The sequence below is a fragment of the Myxocyprinus asiaticus genome, chromosome 15, assembly GCF_019703515.2.
Source record: "Myxocyprinus asiaticus isolate MX2 ecotype Aquarium Trade chromosome 15, UBuf_Myxa_2, whole genome shotgun sequence".
Lineage (NCBI taxonomy): Eukaryota > Metazoa > Chordata > Actinopteri > Cypriniformes > Catostomidae > Myxocyprinus > Myxocyprinus asiaticus.
Window position 1 is genome coordinate 32,240,537 of NC_059358.1, and position 18,875 is coordinate 32,259,411.

The 18,875-nt window shown below is 37.2% G+C and overlaps 1 protein-coding gene across 4 annotated transcripts in view; it reads left to right on the forward strand.

Moving 5' to 3' along the window:
- Window positions 1-4,714: 4,714 nt before the first annotated feature.
- Window positions 4,715-18,875, forward strand: part of LOC127452770 (src kinase-associated phosphoprotein 2-like) — a 21,060-nt gene continuing 6,899 nt past the window's right edge. For 3 of the 4 annotated variants that reach the window (XM_051718468.1, XM_051718470.1, XM_051718469.1), the window contains exons 1-11: window positions 4,715-4,847; window positions 5,278-5,383; window positions 5,487-5,512; window positions 6,971-7,069; window positions 8,891-8,971; window positions 9,063-9,146; window positions 9,246-9,370; window positions 10,951-11,014; window positions 11,129-11,260; window positions 11,473-11,550; window positions 17,041-17,156. In XM_051718468.1, coding sequence (XP_051574428.1) covers window positions 4,808-4,847; window positions 5,278-5,383; window positions 5,487-5,512; window positions 6,971-7,069; window positions 8,891-8,971; window positions 9,063-9,146; window positions 9,246-9,370; window positions 10,951-11,014; window positions 11,129-11,260; window positions 11,473-11,550; window positions 17,041-17,156 — 951 coding nt within the window. In that variant the 5' untranslated portion in view covers window positions 4,715-4,807. The remainder of the gene's footprint in view (window positions 4,848-5,277; window positions 5,384-5,486; window positions 5,513-6,970; window positions 7,070-8,890; window positions 8,972-9,062; window positions 9,147-9,245; window positions 9,371-10,950; window positions 11,015-11,128; window positions 11,261-11,472; window positions 11,551-17,040; window positions 17,157-18,875) is intronic. The other variant, XM_051718472.1, reaches the window with a different exon arrangement.

The window sequence follows — 18,875 nt, forward strand, 5'->3', positions numbered from 1 at the left end:
TCAGGCCTGCTACATCTCCCAAGATCTGAACTCTGTATTTGTGTCCCATATGGACTAATACGTGTGGTAACCGTTTGGTGTTACTGTCATACCTTGAATCTTTATCGACGAGCCAGGATCCAGACAAAATAAATAAATAAATAAATACAAAAAATAAAATAAAACGTTTGATTTTTTTTTAATGCTTAAAAAAGCACCACAAACAAGGCCGTCGGTCTACACACAAACGTTGAACAGACATTTGTATTGATGTATATTTTATATTTAGATATATTTCTAAGGAAATGCATGATTAATGTACATATGAGTTTCACTATCGCGATTTACTTGGCGGGTATTTCCAATGATTTACTTTTATACTTCCCCTCATGAAGTCATTCTTTCTAATCCTAACCTTAATGCTTATGCCTCTATAAAGTGCAAGGCCTACAGGAAAATTAAATTACATTACATTAAAAACTTGGTGTTCAGTGGAATTGGGCTAGAAGAAATCTAGCAAGGATAATTTCCAAATATCTGACGACACATTGCAATCACAGCGTAGGCTAAGTGTTGAAATGGAAATGAGGCCTACCAACCAACAGCTCACACTGCACATAGGCATCTATTAGAGACGCAGAATAATCCATGTCTGACTTTACACTACAGTAAATTCACAAAGTAAATAACATAGCTACTATAACTACTGTAGGCCCATTACTACAGGCCTACTCTAACTTTACTCGTATTTATCAAAGTGGGCTGATTTTAAACAATCTGGATTCCAGTTGGTAGATAGTAATTGAGGATTGCGGTCCTTCTATAATACATAATTATTTATTTTTTATTTGTATTTTTTTTGTGTGGATAATACACAAAATTATGTGTAGACTACAGTAACCCCACTTTAATCGCGTTTTACAAAACGAAGAGATTTTTCTTTCCGGAGCTCCACGGGCGTTTCGCCAAATCGAGGCTTAACAAAACGTTTGACTGACACCCTTTTGACCAAACGAAACGCGTGATCGGCATTCTTTAATCACGTTAAATGCTTAGTTGAGTTTGGCATTAAGAAGTTATCCACATTCAGCTACCGTACCCAGAAAACATTTTTTTTTTTTTTTTTTTTTTTAACAAAACATTTACCTATATAATTTTGTATTATTTTGCATCATCTGCACTCACATACACTTATTCTACTTTTACAGTTCGTCGCCTTTGATATTAAGTCTTTGTCACAATGACAACTGAACGTTATAAAACTTTTCACATTTTCAAATTTCAAATATTAAAGACTGCCAAAAAGTTTGATGGTCATATTTCTTTCATGATCTTAAACAAATGAAAGCATTTCACCACCTAGGTTTGAATCTTTGTTTAGGATGCATAAAGAATAGTGCACCATTTGAGCAAAGGACATTTTCTGTCCCAACAACTACATAATGCCTAAAGAGTAAAGTCCCAATGCCTGTCCACTGACTCAAGCTGTAATGCCTTTGCAGGCATTTAAAGCTAGTGCAGTCCGCCTTCAACTGGTTTCCATGGAAACCTTGCATTTAATCTTTGTGGTCCCTTTTGTCATTCCTATGCAGGTGGGCTTCATGCAGATTTTCTGTGGGTGGTGTGAAATTAGAGCAGAACCACCAAACATAAACAGCAAGCCCATAATTCTGCATGGAAATACATGACGAATTCATTTAAGCCATTTATGGATCTGAATCAGGTCTGGTTCAAGCAGAGGATCCAAGGCCAACCACAGCAACACCGCAGAATACAAATGAGCAAATTAGCTCTCTCAAGCATGATATTATCTCATAGATCATGTTTATGGAATTTTTGAAGTATGCAATTATTCAAGTTGCACTTACACGGTCTGCTTCTCAAACATCTCTTTTCATCTAATATAAAATACTTTTTCATCTTGAGGCTGCAAACGAGGCCTCAGTGTGAACTACTGAATAGTCGCTCTCAGCCACTGGAAATGCTAAGATAAATAAATAGATAAATAGATGTAATTAATAATTAAAGAATCAAAGCCATGCCACACAGTTACAACAGTTATAAATGTAATTTTCACATATAACAATGACTTGAAGTGATGCTTTATTTAATTTGTTGTAAAACATCAAGGATAATGTAAACTCAAAATTCCATTCAGGGGACCTAGACTTTTTTTTACTCTTGAAAACAGGTGGTATAAGTTAGTGTCAAAAGACAGTTTAAATGTTTAAAGTTTAAATGTAAGCTAATTCTAAGTCTTTTAAAAACAACACCTGAGCAGCCTAATCCCTCTGAAGCCATGGGGCAAAAACACCTTCTCATCCATCACAAAGTTGAACTTCACAGATACCACTGCACCCTGCAGGCAATGTGAATTACAGTGGCGAGAGCAGCCCCTCAGATGTTCTTCCTTCATGTTCAGAGGCCGTTCAGGTTTTTTTTATTCAGATATGACTTACCTGCCACATGTCTTGGTATTTCCTTGTGACCTCATCCATCTCAGCTATTTTCAAGTCTAATCTATCGCCACACAACTTGGGTACATTTGAGTAATGTTTGGGTAAACAGCTCTGCCAATAAAACAAAATATTCTCTACCAGTTTTCTGACATCTAAGCAAATGCATGTGTCTCAAATCACAAGGCTGACATGAAAAAGAGAGGAATAAATCAGAATGTGGCAGTCTGTGGTTTCCAAATGAACAAGCATGACAGAGCTGCCAACAACAGAATCAAACGTTGACCAAAAATGATTAAAACATGATTTAGCCATGAGTAAATAGCTAAAACATTGGGATGAACAGAAGTGCAAGATGCCTAATTTAATTAAACCTGATAATCACAGGTTATGAAGATACAAATGTAAAACTGCATCATGAACACACTCACGCAAACATTCCTCCCTTGTGAGTTGGGGCCAGAAGCTGATACGTGTGAACTGAGGTGAGTCCAGATCAAACAGGGCTGTCTGAGGAGCATGAGATACGAAGCTACTCCGCTCTCCTTCAGAAGGTCAAAGGGCATTTCACCTCTCTTTCCCCCTCCTCACCAGATGGATCTGCAGCAAGGTCAAACGAGGTTCAAGCAGTGCTCAAGCAGAGTGTTCAAACATGCAGGATGTCAGTGCAGTATCCCAGCCGATACCTTCAGACAAGAAAAATTTGCATTTGAATCTTCCCACTAAGTCATTCCTATGTTTAGTAATGTCAGAGTCTTTCCAAGCATATTACAATGAGATTTGCAAAACATACATCCAATAACTACCCACCAATACCCTCCAAAGAATGTGCAAAATTAATTTAAAATGTAATTGTTATTTGCCCCTTTTGAATATATTTAAAGGAATAGTTTACCCAAAAATGTAAATTCTCTCATTATTTACTCACTCTCATGCCATCCCAGATGTGTATGACTTACTTTCTTCTGCTGAACACAAATGAAGATTTTTAGAAGAATATTTCAGCCCTGTAGATCCATACAATGCAAATGAATGGTGACCCAAACTTTGAAGGTCAAAAAGCATTTAAAGGTAGCATAAAAGTAATCCACATGACTCCAGTGGTTTAATCCATGTCTTCAGAAGTGATATAATAAGTGTCGGTGAGACATAGATCAATATTTAAGCCCTTTTTTACAACAACTCAACAATTTCACCTCCACATTCTTCTTCTTTTGTTTTTTGGTGACTTGCCACCAAAAATTGCATATCACCACCTACTGGTCAGGGCTGGTCAAAAGGTGGAGATTTATAGTAAAAAGGACTTAAATATTTCTCACCCACACCAATCATATCGCTTCTGAGGACATGGATTTAACTACTGGAGTCTTATGGATTCATTTTCTGCTGCCTTTATGTGCTTTTTGGTCACCATTCACTTACATCGTGTGGACCTACAGAGCTGAGATATTCTAAAAATCCTTGTGTTCTGCAGAAGAAAGTCATACACAACTGGAAGGCATGAGGGTGAGTAAATGATGAGAGAATTTTCATTTTGGGGTGAACTCTCCCTTTATCATATGAACAAAATAACATGAATAATTATAATAATGATAATAAAGAAAAAACACTGAGAGAGATACGTTGGGAAAGGGATAGAGCGCAGGTCTGTTGGCATGGGTCTGTTCTCTGCAGTAATCTCTGTGAAACAGCACAGGGGCACACACACACACACACACACAGAGAGAGAGAGAGAGAGAGAGAGAGAGAGAGAGAGAGCACAAAGCCAGATGGAGATGAATAGCTATGGGGTTTTCCTATGAAAGCTGTGCATCACCCCCATCCTTCACCTGCCACCCTCCTCAGGATAAGAGGCCGACCGCTACATCAAAATAGGCCGAGAGGGCCAAAGCTCCTGGTAAATACTGTATATACAACAGCAGAGAGAGGGAGTTTTTGGGGCAAATTCAAAATCAGAACATTCACCAGTAAACCTACTACTGTAAACTCGAGCTCATGAGGGTTGCTGCTTTGCCTAATGTTTGCATGTTGTATCTTTCCCATCTCTCTCACGTGCTAATGAAACATCAAAGGCAAATATGATCAGCTTAACAGAATGAAATGAATATGAATACAAGGAATAATTAAATAAAGATTTAAAGCGAAACTAGTGTGTACATTGTTCAATGAATTATACCAGCCAAATAACTGGATAAGGGAACATGTGATTGCACGGTTTAAAGTGTTTCTCCCTGAGCAGACGTGATAAATAATGCTGTCTAATTTGAATAGTGGTTTCGGCAGTGGAGGTTATTACCTCTTCCGTATCTCTCAGTCCACTTGAAACTTCCGTGTTTCGAAGGCTATCGTACTGGGTCAAGCTGTGTATCACAATGAGATCCATCCCGGAAGACCTAACGGCACTTATTTCAGGTACTATCGCAATGTTGGGATAATAGCTGATAAAGTCCATGTTTTGCTATCGGGCGCGACGAGATTTTGTCTGATGTTACAAAATCTAGACTGATTGCCGTTTATAATTCGCTCAAAAGAGGAAGTTTCGTCCACCGATAGACGTTGTGAATATTTCCCTTTAACAGAAAGTAGACTTTCTTTACTTAAATAAACGAGAGCATATATTTACAGTTGCAGTTTTAACATAGTGTTTGAATGAGTTAGGTAATTAGGCAATAAAAGGGGAGACTGATGTTGTTTTGATGAAACTGCTTTTAAGATGTAGTTTGTTCTTACTTATTGATAAAAATGGTGCTTTATAATGTGGCATGCACCTGTTTGAATACGTAAACACTTTAGAAAATAAGAGGGGATGACTTGCTATTCACCGAACAGTGTGTTTTCTCAGATCTGGAAACCTTTTTGACGGATGTTCTTAAAGGGGAGAATTTGAGCAGGAAAGCAAAAGAGAAAAAGGATGCCTTTATCAAGCGGATTAAAGAAGTGAAATCGAGGTACACTAGAATGTATTAATGTAGTCATTACCTTAATGTTTTTTGTGTGACCTTGAACTATGCTCATATAGTATTCAACAAATCAAAACGATCTCTGTTACAGCTACTCTCAGGATTTCAAGGACGAACGTAAGTGCTGATGAGCTTGTGTTTATATATGTATGTTTCCTGGGGGAGGGGCCACAACAGAAGAATGGCCATGTGTGTGAATAAGTAGTTTCTCGCATGTGTGGTTCAGTCTATCCTGTTGCAACATAAAGTAGAAAAATCCTTCATACAGCTAACATGACTCATCCTGAATTTGAGAACATGTATACATCTTATATAATACACACTGTAGCAACTAACACATGTATTATTATTCTCATTGTGGTAACACAGAAAAGCACATACAGACTGTGCCCAGTTCAGCTTTGTGTTTCCTTTGAAAGAATTTTTCACCCAAAACTGAAAATTCTCTCACCTTCATGCCATCCCAGATGTGTATGACTTTCTTTCTTCTGCAGTACACAAATGAAGATTTTTAGAAGAATATCTCAGCTCTGTAGGTCCTCACAATGCAAGTGAATGGTGGCCAGAACTTTGAAGCTCCAAAAGGCATATAAAGGCAGCATAAAAGTAATCCATACGACTCCAATGGTTAAATCAGCGTATTCAGAAGCGAAATGATAAGTGTGGGTGAGAAACAGATCAATATTTAAGTCCTTTTTTAATATAAATCTCCACCTTTGACCAGTAAGTGGTGATATGCACGAACAATGCGAATCGACAAAAAACAAAGGAAGAATGTGAAAGTGAAAGTGGAGATTTATAGTAAAAATAACTTATATTGATCTTTACCTCACCCACACCTATCATATAGCTTCTGAAGGCATGGATTTAACCACTGTACTCGTATGGATTACTTTTATTCTGCCTTTATGTGCTTTTGGAGCTACAAAGTTTCGGTCACCATTCACTTGCATTGTATGGACCAACAGAGCTGAGATATTTTTCTAAAAATCTTCATTTGTGTTCTGCAGAAGTCATAGAAAAAAAGTCATACACATCTGGGATGGCATGCAGGTGAGTAAATGATGAGTGAATTTTCATTTTTGGGTGAACTAGTAGGGCTGGGCTTGGTTTAGCATCCTATTTCACTGTGACCAGGAAACAAGTTCATTTGTTCATGTTCAACATTATGCAACACACATTTTCAAAATTCTTGCTTGTTTCTGGTGTGATCAGTTTGATCTATAATCTTTATGAAATCGTAAGGAAATGGGCTTGTGTCAAAGGTGTACTGTTTACCCTCTGTATTCCTCAAATATCCAACATCTATGCAAAGTGACTCTTGAATATCTAGGCAACATGGCTGAGTGCCACTCAATGCTCCATGCAACTGGAGAAAAAGCAAACAAACATGCCTCACCTCCTGGGCACCATATCCAAATTCCTGTGCTATCAGATATCCCTGTCTCCAAGCAACATATATAATATCTGGTGTAGAGAATCTTGTTGACATGTGTCTTTTTGGTTGAGGGTTGAATATATGTGGCCTTCTAGCTGCCTCTGTTCATGGATGCTGATGAAGACTCTGTTGTGTAGGAGATGAAGAGTTCACTGACCTTGACGAGGCGGACACCAGTAACGACGGCGGATCGCTGCACTCAGAGCAGACTGACAGGGATGATAGTGCTTATGATGGTGAGTAGAGATTTGAGGGGCTGATTGCAATGTTAAATGCGTACAAGAGGAACATAGAAGCTTTGCAATTGCAGAATAGAAATTAAAATAACAGATAACAACTGCACTCATTAATTCTCTAATAGAAGCCAAATGGAATCCCAATGGAATTGTGAGTATGCAAACCATGATCATGCATTTATTTTAATTAACAAAACTATAATATCTTCGTCAATTGATATCACCTTGCACCACAACAATTTTTACTGTACATAAATTACAATTCACATGAACAAAAAAATCCCCTTTTTTTCACTGGTTATGAATAAACCACTTGTCACCTATTCTGCAGCCTCAGTTGTCATAACACGGTATCATTATGGCAGTCCTTTGTCATGTCCTGTCTAGAATTTTTTTAGTAGTGGTTGGAGAACACAAAAGCTGAATGAGGTGCTTGAAAGACTGATGCAACCCGGCAACAGGCTCAGGAACGGTTTGAAGGCACAGACGTCAAGGGTTTAGATCTCTTTTGTCTCTGAGCAAATGGTTTATGGTCTGCAGCTCAGACAATGCTGCCCACAGCCAATGTCAATTCAGGCTCCTGTTTAATAAGCCTCTGCTATATGAAATGTGTTGGTAGAATTTGAACGCAAGGAAATCCAGTTCATCCAACTCATTTCGAGTTATGACACATTTGATTATTGCATTCCGAAGCTCACAGAGTTACATCAGGACTTAGGGTAGGCTTTCAGAATGCTGGCTGGAAGTGGTTTGTGTGTGTGTGTGTGTGTATGCATGGGAGGAAAAGGTTTACTGCTCTAGTTCACTCATGTGTTTTATAGGTCCTTTTGCCCTGTGCCTGCCAGAGAGAACAGCTGCGCAGCCTAAACATGGGGCCGAAGCCTTTTAGCTACACTGAATATCCTAGACCTAGACCAATCAAAACCGCACTTAGAGATTAACCAAAAAAGCTATTTGGGCCTATTTGCATATGCACGGTTTTGCACAAATGCATTGTAGGTAAGACAAGTGAAATAATGTGTTTTTGCGTAATGCTGCTATTCAGAAAAAGAAAGAGTTTGTTGTTTAATTAGAATAGAATAAAAGCAAAAGCGTGTTTTCACTTTTTTTTTTTTTTTTTTTGTGGACTCTTTAGCAACCACAATAGCTGTGTTTAAAATCAGCATTACATGGAAGAAGTTAGTTATACAATGAAAATGGGTGCTTGTAATACATGGTACGCTTTGTGATCTTTATTTTCCTTCTGGTGAGTTTATTGTGTAATAAGAATAGTGTGAAAATCAAAGCCAAGCTCTGAAGTATTTTCAATATCCCAAATGTTTTCTTACATGAATATCCATATTTTCTTTGCCAGTTCTTTGACATTGTTTTACATTACCAGATTTAACAGAAATCAACTCTAGCTCTGAAGGCTTTCAGTGTGCTTTTCACAGCCAGCATGTGTTATGCTCCATTGACACCTCTTTTTACATAATTGCAAACATTCCACAATTGCCAGTGTCATTCATAACACCTCTGCTCTCTCACACTCATTCAGCAATGCAATGGTAACGTGTACAAAAGAGAGGGGAGGGCAGAGTAAACGAGAGGGGAGGTTTGCTTTGAAAACAGAGCATGCATCTGTTTCACATACTGGTGTACCTGAAAAAAGAAAAAGGGTGCATGAAACCCTATCCCATCCACCAAGGTTCGAATTCCTGCTTACCTGCTAACAATTGATTTGGAAACCTGAAGGGCAGAATTAGTTCCCTTTAGGAATGGCACTGTTAGTTATAAATAAGGATAAACTGTTTTCTATTTTCTTCTGTTTGTTTGGATCAGGAGTTCAGCAGTCTCCCCCGGTGGCAGCTCAGGACCTTCCATCCATTTTAAAGAGTGGCTACCTGGAGAAACGCAGGAAAGGTACTGTAGGTTCTGGATCCACACACAGATTCTTCAGAAAAAAATGTGAACACCTTAAAACAAACTGTATCCTCCATTTTTCCACATATAGATCACAGTTTCTTTGGCAATGAGTGGCAGAAGAGATGGTGTGCCATAAGCAACAATGTATTCTACTACTATGGTGGTGAGAAAGGTAATACAGCTACCATTTATAATCAAATGCGTTGTGGGCGATTCAATGTTTCTTGAGTCTGATGAGTCAATAATCTGCAATATTGTTACATATCACTAGATAAACAGCAGAAGGGAGAGTTTAATATTATTGGCTACACTGTCAAAATGAACAACAATCTGCGGAAAGATGCTAAGCGAGATTGTTGCTTTGAGATCTCTGCTCCAGACAAGCGTGTATATCAGGTTGGTCTCCTCTTATACCATGTAAGAACATGTAGTGTGTTTTCTTATCTTTTCTTATATACATATATATATATATATATATATATATATATATATATATATATATATATATATATATATATATATATATATATATATATATTAGGGCTGTGAATCAATTAAACAATTTTAACTAATGAATCACGCAGTATTCTGTGATTAATCGCGATTAATCACAATTAAATTATGGTACATGATACATTACAACAAACATTAAAACAATCATAAATATATTTACTTATACTTTGTCTCAAAGAACTTGCAAGAAATTGATTTGTCATCGTTTATTTTAATTATTTAAATATGTACCTGTTAAAGTGTTCAGTTTTTTAAGTTAGAGTTAGACACATTTTTACATGTATAAATCTTTGATACACATATAGGTATACATGCCATAAAATCAGTGGACATGTATTTAAAAGTTGGCCAAAATCTTCTGGCATTTTCTAGTGGACTTTATTTAATAATAGGATCAAATAGGCAGATTCAATTCATATCAAACTTTATTGGAAAGAGAAACTTATTGTACATTGCCAATGCATTATGAGACACTACACATACAGATATAAAAAATATTGAATGCTGATGTTTAATTTGCTGAAGTTTAAAATTTCAAAACTATTGTTTTTTCTGACTGCCATTCAGTCTCTATACAAGTATAACTGGCTGCAGCTTGCTGAACGTCCGGGTCCTTCTCAGTCTCTGTCACGCACATGCTGGGTCTATCTCGGATGGTTTCGCTTTTGAAACTGGTTCAGATGAAAGTGGGTGAGCGTTTTCGGGCGAGGCGAAGAGATACAGTACGGCAACTTGCCTGTATCTCACACGTCAGGTTCACCACTTGCGGGTGAGGTCTCTATTTTCCGTACAGTAAATCCGCTTCTGTGTTTATTATGCCATAATTCAAAAAATTAATGCAATTTTTAATGCGGTAAACAAAAAATATTAATCACTGAAATTAACGCGCAAAATTTCCCAGCCCTAATATATACAGTATATGAATTATATATATAAATATATATATTTAAGCAATATCACACTAGCAAGAGTGCGATATGGCCCTACATCAGCACTGCTGTGATTCGGCCGCAGGCACAGTATATACCTTTTCTCAGATAATTTTCAATTGCTTTTCAATCACTTTTCTTAGCCAGTTATCAATTGCTTTTAGCCAGCTGGTGTCAAGGGAATTTTTAGGGGATGTACAGTAAGAAGTCAGTTCCCTAAGTTCCCACAGGTGTCCTAGCAGAGTAATCACAGGTGTAGTTCTCACATTAACTATGGACATGTTCCACAAAGTTTGACAACCAGAAAGTGTCCAAATTCTTTTTGTCTTAATCTATTGTTATATCATTTAAAAACGTAACAAACTACTTTTTGTGAAATGTTGTGTGTTTGTGCAATGTTTCTTTAAAATAAATATAACTTGTTTGATATTCCAAAGGGTTATCTCTCTCTCCCTCTGTTTCATTTCTCACTCTTTCTGTCTGTTTTATCGATTTCCTTTTCTTTTTTTCCCCTATTATGCTCCATTTCTACAGTTTTGTGCTGCCTCTGAGAAAGATGCTAAAGATTGGGTGGAGCAAATTCACTTTTTGATCAAAGGTAAGACTGCACATCCAAATAACACTGCCCATTCTGTTGCTTCCTAACTTGGCTCAGCAAGGGTCAGTTTTCACACAAATACATCATGTTATAGGTATTTGTTTTCCTACTCAGACATGGATGGAATCATTCCTGAAGATGAAGAGGAGTATGATGACTGCTTGGCAATGAGCTCATCATCCAAGACTGTGACCTCATCACCCATGGGTGCTGCTATCGATGATGACATCTATGAAGAACTCCCTGGTTTGCCACTATACTTCATATTTGTTCATTTATTTGTCCATCTGATTGATTGAATTTGATTTATTGATTTTGTTTTGATAAAGATGAATGTTCATGTAAAAATCTTTTGTGGAGGATCCTCCTATGGATCTGGTGGAAAATGGCAATAGAAAATGGAAATGTTGGGATATTTCCCATTGCCGTAACTGGAACATCTATTCTCTCCCTCTCAGAAGAAGATGTACCCCAGCCGCCTAAAGCACTAGTAACCCTGGCCAACAAACCCCCACCACCATCCACCCCAGTTACAGGTAATTACCACTAGGTCATCCCCTACCTGCCCTTGCAGTCCCTTAACATCAGATAGACTCCAAGATCTGCCTATGTGGCTATGATTTGTCTCAGTAACTTTTTTTTTAATCTTTAAAAAGACAAGGATTGTGGGGGTGGGGGTGGGGGGACAACGAATGGGAGTGGATTTTTAAATTACAACAAAAAGAGTTGGTGTAGGGTGAAATAAGGAAATGGAAGGGATTTTGGAGGTACATTTGGATGTGGAAGTTTAGATTAAGTAATAAGTAATATTGAAGTAATAATGATTACAGCAGGGGAAAGGTTGTCTAGATCAGTGATTCTCAGCTGTTGGTTGTGACCCATTTCTGTTCTAAAAGGGCTAAGGACAGCAGGGGAAAAAACAATGCTCAATTCTAATAAAATCAGACACTGTTTAGCCTGAGACGGACAACTTCTATTATAATTAATGGGAGTAATTGGAACACCAAATATGGCAGGTGTAGAAAAGGAAGTCCCACCTTGTATTGACCTGTTTCTTGTGACGTCACTGTATGACCGCGCCGCCATGTTTTTGACCAAAATTCCATATACTTTTCAGTATGCGGCGCTGTGGGATGTGACAAAAGCTAGATTTTTTTGTTTTGTTTCTGTTTATAAATCAAGAAAAAGTGATACTGCTGTTTACTTGCCAGAGGCATAATGTTACTTTTCTTTCAAAAAAGGTCAAAAAATATATTTTAAGTGACACTGCTTCATTTTGCTAAAGTCAAGCAGAGATTCGGGGGAGAGCAGTGATGAAACACTTGTTTGTTTTTGCTCATTTATTCAGACATGTCAGTTATCTGTACACATGTCAATTATATTCATAACATAATTGAGTCGGAATCAATTAAACTGGAAATGCACTTAGGACGATGTTAAATTTGTAACACCCAGACTGTATAAAGGTATATCATAACTTTAACATATTGTAATAAATCAAAAGTCACTATAATGTCATTAAACAGTCTTATACTGTACTGTATATTTAATGTGTATATAATAATGTTAGTCAATAAACAACACATTAAAAGGCACAGGCTTTATAAGGGACAGAAAAGGCATTATAAGGCACAGACATTATTCACACCACCAGACTAGAATGTAAAGATATTAGTCAGATACACTAACATGCCTCAGTTGCTTTCTGTGTATTTTTAATGAGTTTAAAGCAGCTTGTACATTCATAGAGTTTGGATCATCACAGAAGTTTTGTAATATTTTGACCAAATCAGACCAGAAAACAACACAAAAATGTGTGTAACTTCTGAATGAGAGATGTTTACGGTGCTGTACCAGTGGTCGTGTGTACTCGTTGGATCACACATCAGACTCAGCGGCGTACGGAGATAAATTGTGGAAATAATATCTTTAAATGTCCATCAAAGTCAAATTTGGGGATATTTGCGCTGACTTGTGACCTGTATACACTTCTCCTGTGACATGGCATGGATCAAAAGCTAGTTTTGATGTTTGTCTTGATATCATTTCAGTCAATCCAGGTCAATCTACTTTTCCTGAATGCGGAAGTTTTCCATGATTCGACTGTTCTCAAGTTCCGGTCTCCAGTGTTTGCACTCACATCGGCGAATATTCTTAGCAGGAAATGTAATGTTTAAGGTTTTACATTTGTAAAAGTTGTCAAAAAACGTGGCTGTATTGTGCCGGTACTTCACATAGTCGAGATGACCGTTTTTTATTGACAGTGCCTCAACTGAGTGTATAGATGCCATGAAGCGATGGTCCGAGGTTAGCTGATATCATTAACTACTTTGAGTTGTTATGACAGCCAACAACAGCACAAGTTGAGCCTGAAATTCATGTTTACACTAATTTAAACTTAAATGGTTGTTGTTCTCCATATGGATCTCTAGTTTTGGTAGTTTTTACATTGCATCTTGAGACCAGAAACAGAAAACAGGCATTTAGAATCATAATGGCGCCGCCCAGTGGTTGCTCAGGAAAACTGTGGATAAGAGCCAATCACCTTTTAGACACAGACATCGCCTGTCAGTTAACTGGAGAACGTGCATGCGCATTAGCTGGACCAGCCTGAAAAAGCAACATGGGGCATCGGCATGTTGTTTCTGATACTTCCGGTACCCTAGGATCGGCCACATTATGCCAACTCACTGAAAAGTGGCATCTTCTATCAGACATGTTTTCATCGAATCCAGTGTGTTTACCTTCCCCTGTTGCACGACCGGAAGCATGTTGCATCAGCAGCGTGGGAGATCCGTGTTCGGATAATGCGTAGAAACCAGGAAGTAATCACGTTCACATCATCCGTTACAAGCATTATTCGGAGGTTGCATTTTTCCCTCTAACAGTTTTACTCCACTTTGGTTGGGTTTAGGTTTGGGATTTGGGTTGGGGGTTACCGTTTATAAACATTCCTCTTCAACTGTACAGACAGTAATACAGCGAATAAACTTGCTCAGTCTGGAAAAATAGCGTTTTTTTGTTTTTGTTTTGCGTGATCTGAGTTAAAGAAGAACAATTACCAAAATATCATTGTTGTCAGATTTTACTGCTGATTTTAAGTTTGTTATTTTATGTAATCTTGACAAACCATTTTGGAAATTTCAGTCTTCCCCATTCAAGTAGATATGAGCTGAACTGTTGTGCCGCTTGGACTTGTATCCATAGAAAATAGCTGCCCAGGAGAATTCCCAGGATGGCGGCCGAGTGGACTGACTTGCTTTAAAAGTATTTTTGAATTAAATGCATCTAAACATAGGATTGTGCATAGTTAGTATAGCTAAATAAATGGATTATTAACTTTTACAAGGTTAGAGAACACACTTCTTATGTTTTTTGTCGTTGACACCAAAGGCCATGAGTAAGATTAAATATGAAAAAAGACAATATGACCTTGATTACATTAAATACAGGTTCAATTGCAATGAGGATAAACATGGTTTATATTGACCGAAATCTCACTAATATGTTTATGCACTTGATGGCTCTCCATTTATCATATTCAGCAGCCTAATACAATATTATGTATGTGCATATGTTCCATGTTCCTGGTAGTCACAATTCTATTTTTTTTTAAAATTTTTTTTTTTTTATACCTTTATGAAATTATCTTTCTATGTTGTAATTTTGATTATTGCTCAAAATTATTTTATTATTAAGGATTTTTTTTTCCTTCGTTTTTGCTTTTACTAGCATGATAAACAATTCTGGTTACTGTGTTGGGTTGCCACTTAATGTTCAATATTAAATCTGGATCCTGAAGCAAATTCAGTTGAGAACCACTGGTCTACACCACAGGAATCAGCTGTCTACATGAGCCTTGGTCCATAGCACACATTTGTTGAGATTTCTTATAATTTCCTTTTCATTCAAGTTTACATTTGCTTTATGCAGCTTGAATGTGTCGTTTATTCAAGTTATATTATATAGTTTAAAATAATTTGGGTAACTGGTGGGACAAAATATTTCATAACTAAAAAAAATATTCTTGGTATTGTCACAGTTATTATTTTAAACAGTTTTTGGGCAGCAGTGATTTTTCTTTCTATGTGTGGGGGAAACTTGTATCCTGCAGAGTGATGGGCACTGGGCAGGGGTTGGTAGGCACTGGCAGGAAGCTGACTCAATTGGTGCACTGTGGCCCACCATGGCCCTCTGCTCCAAGCTCACAGCACAGGACGTCCTGCTGACAGCAGCGATGGCTGAGGCAGGATCTTGTGACAGATGCTCAGAGGAGGAGGCCAGCTAGAGAACTAGAGAGAGCCATAATGGTGGGGAAACTACAGGTTTTCCTGTAAAGCTTTCATGATCCAGTTTAGCGAGATCATTACATGAATTTCCTTGATCAATTGCTAGAAATTAACTGAATAGTGCATGTTGTCATTTTATAATATTTATTTATTTATTTTTAAGGTGGACCACTGATGCCAGGTTGTTTTAAGATAGCAGTGGGCAAGATTATATTTAGAAAATAAGTAAAATAATCTGCCAAATCAGCATTCCTGGGTATCTACCAGTAATAATGTCTGTTGCAAGATATTTACTTTTAGGGGTATTTTTATGTGAACGGCACTCAAGGTGCTGTTTTGTCTGACATCTTTAGGCCTGACTGTGTTTTTAGGTTAAATCAGCACAGAGTAAATATTTCTGTAATATAAACCACCCATGAGCACAACTAAGCAAATCTAATGGAAAAATTCATCAAACATGTATCAGTTTCCTTACAGAAAATTAATATGGTACATTGAAAGAAATAACTGAAAGAACAATCTTTGTAACTCAGCCCAAGGTTAATTAAAAGTAATATGGCAAATCCACCAAAAGCTAAATGCATCCAAGGAATAATTATCTAGTTATGTTCAAGGACAAATTTGTGACGTCACAAAAGAGGAAAAATATGGTCACTTTAAATAAATATAGCTTGTTATATTGCATGCATTACAGCATGATGCAGCTCTAATGTGGAGTCCTCATTAGAGGCTATATTACATGAGCTACAACTTGGCCATACGTACTCTCTGCTGCCCACTAGTGGACAGTTCTGAGCCAGAAAAACACTAACACCAAACCACTTAAGAGAAATACTTGAACCAAACCTATAAACAGGGTTGGGAGGGTTACTTTTTTGAAATGTATTCCACTACAGATTAGAGAATACATGCTGTAAAATGTAATCTGTAATGTATTCCATTAGATTACTCAAGGTCAGTAATGTATTATAAATACTTTGGATTACTTCTTCAGCACTGGTAGATTTTTTCACTTGTTTTGACTATTAAAAACTCTGCCAGTACAGTAAGACAAAATACACATGTTAAAAATACATTCTCTGAAAAACCTAAATATCTTATGCAGTGTTGTTTCTAAAACAAAATAAATCAAATTGATCTTGTTTTAAGGATTTTTAGATATTTTTACAGGAAAACAATACAAAAAAAAAATATTATCAAGTATATGATTTTTGCCCTAATATCAAAGGTCTTACTAGAAAAAAAGAAATTATGATCTAACGTGGTAAGGTGGACGTAAAATGGCTAGAAATAGCATTTTAGCTTAGCATAAAGCTGACAATTTACACAAGGTTTATTTCTGTTTCTTCTGCTCCAAACTTACTTCAAACTTACTTCTCTGTCTGCTCATATGAATGTAACACAACATAAGAAAGTGTTTCACCGCTGTTCAAATGCACTTTGGATCGCATCATTTATATGTACAAAAAATATTTTCTTTTCTTTCTTTATTTCCTCTTTTCTTCATCAGTTCATTCTTTATTTCTTTGTCAGTACTTTCTTTTTTCTTCGTGAGTAGTTTCTTTGTCAGTAGTTATTTTTGTCAGATTATTTACTTTATTTCTTTCCTTATTTGTCAGTACTTCTTTCTTTCTTTCTTCATCTGTAGTTTTTTTCCATTCTTCATCAGTAGTTTCTTTCTTTTTCTCAATTTTTTTGGTGACAAGTGACTTTATCTTTTATATTTTCCCCCTGCAGCAGTGAACAAGAGCACAGACTATGCAAACTACTTCCAGGGGTTGTGGGATTGCACCAGTGACCACCCTGATGAGCTGTCCTTTAAGAGGGGAGACACCATCTACGTCCTCAGCAAGGTAAGAGAGCCAGTGTCCTGGAATTTTCCAGACCCGCTGCAGTAGTCACAACCCATGTGACATAAATAATAAAGTATGAGATAATGTTTATTTCCCTGCATTTGCTGCCCTCTCATTCTCTCAGACATACTTTTACAAAAAGAAAAAAAAGAAAAACATGAAATCACATTCTGTTAAATAAATATGGTGTGATGTCTGGATAACACATATGAGTCTCATATGCTCAGCAGAGGGGAGCCTGTCTTACTGAGTGTGGAAGCTAAATACTCCCTCGCCCTGTGCACAGTGATGGGATTAGTCTTGTCACTACAGAAACCATTTTAGCGCTCTTGGCCCTGAGCAGAGCAGTCTGGCAGCCAGAGGCATTCTGTCACCTGTCTCCATGTCTGCCCGCTGCATGTGTGTGAACTTGTGTGTTTGGGTATTTCAGTATTGGAAGACGGCTTAATGCCATGTTCAGCGAAGGGCAACCGTCCGCAGACCTTTTGCATTAAACATCTCAGCCAGTCACTATTTATGGCTCTAATGGCAATCCGTGTTCTCAGGAAACACTGAATCCACCTCTGTATTCATACCAGGTGTTTTAGAGAAGTGCATTTGGTTAAAAACTTCCCCACCTGTCATCTCCGATGCGTAAGCAGGCTGTGTAGTTCTGGGTACTGCCCACGTGGTTTGTACCTGGCTAACAGAATTAGATCGATACCTCTAAAAGCTCCTTGAAATAGGTTTGGCTTTTTCTGTTATCTTAGTCTAAGTGACTTGTTTTTAGTCATAACTTGATTTTGTATAGTTAATGCCTGTACATTGTACGTTTTGCCTTTGCAAAGCAGAATTGACCCTATCATCTCTGTTATACAAATAACTGTAAAGACCTTTGTACACCAGCATATGTTGTATATTGGATGCTGGTTTCCAGGGATGCAAGTTTAACCAGCAAGACCGGCTTGGTCAAATATATGAGAAAAATCATGTTGGACAACCAGCTTAACCAAGTTTTGTTGGTGAACAACATGGCTGTACTAGCCCACCTAATAAACCAGCACCAGGCCAGCACTGTCCAATTTAAACAAGCCTGGAAATTCATGTCTTTTTCAGAAGGGTAGTGTGATCCATTATGTAATGGGGCAAGTTCAGATCTCCAGGAGTGATTACATATGAAAGAAGCCAACAAAAAATAACTGCTGAATGCAGCTTTCCATAATTTTAGCCCATTTATTTATATTAATTTCACCAGAAGCACAGCAATGTGCAGTAGCAAGATAATGTATCTTCAGGAGAAACTGAGATGACATCCCAATTTCACCAGTGGCTAAAAATCCATAATTTGTAATGGATATATAAAGCATGCCAATGAGGAAATTGTCTCATTCTGTTAAAAGTCAGCAGGCTGTCAGAACATGACAAAATGTGGTCTGAATGGAATCCAGTGATGAATCCTTTTTTCAGAGCAATTCTGCCATCTAGTGGCTACAACTGGTGAAGCAGCATTGTAAATCCGCAAAATACAAATTGTTTTTGGAATAGTTTGTGTGTGTGTGTGTGTGTGTGTGTGTGTGTGTGTTGCATTGTTTGAAAAAAAATAAATAAATAAATAAATAATTTCCATACAAACCTCCATTACATAATCTAATCTATAAATATAAATGAAATATACTGCAATATACGAATGGTTATGTATTTATAAACCTGTAACATAACACAATACATTGAAAATATCCT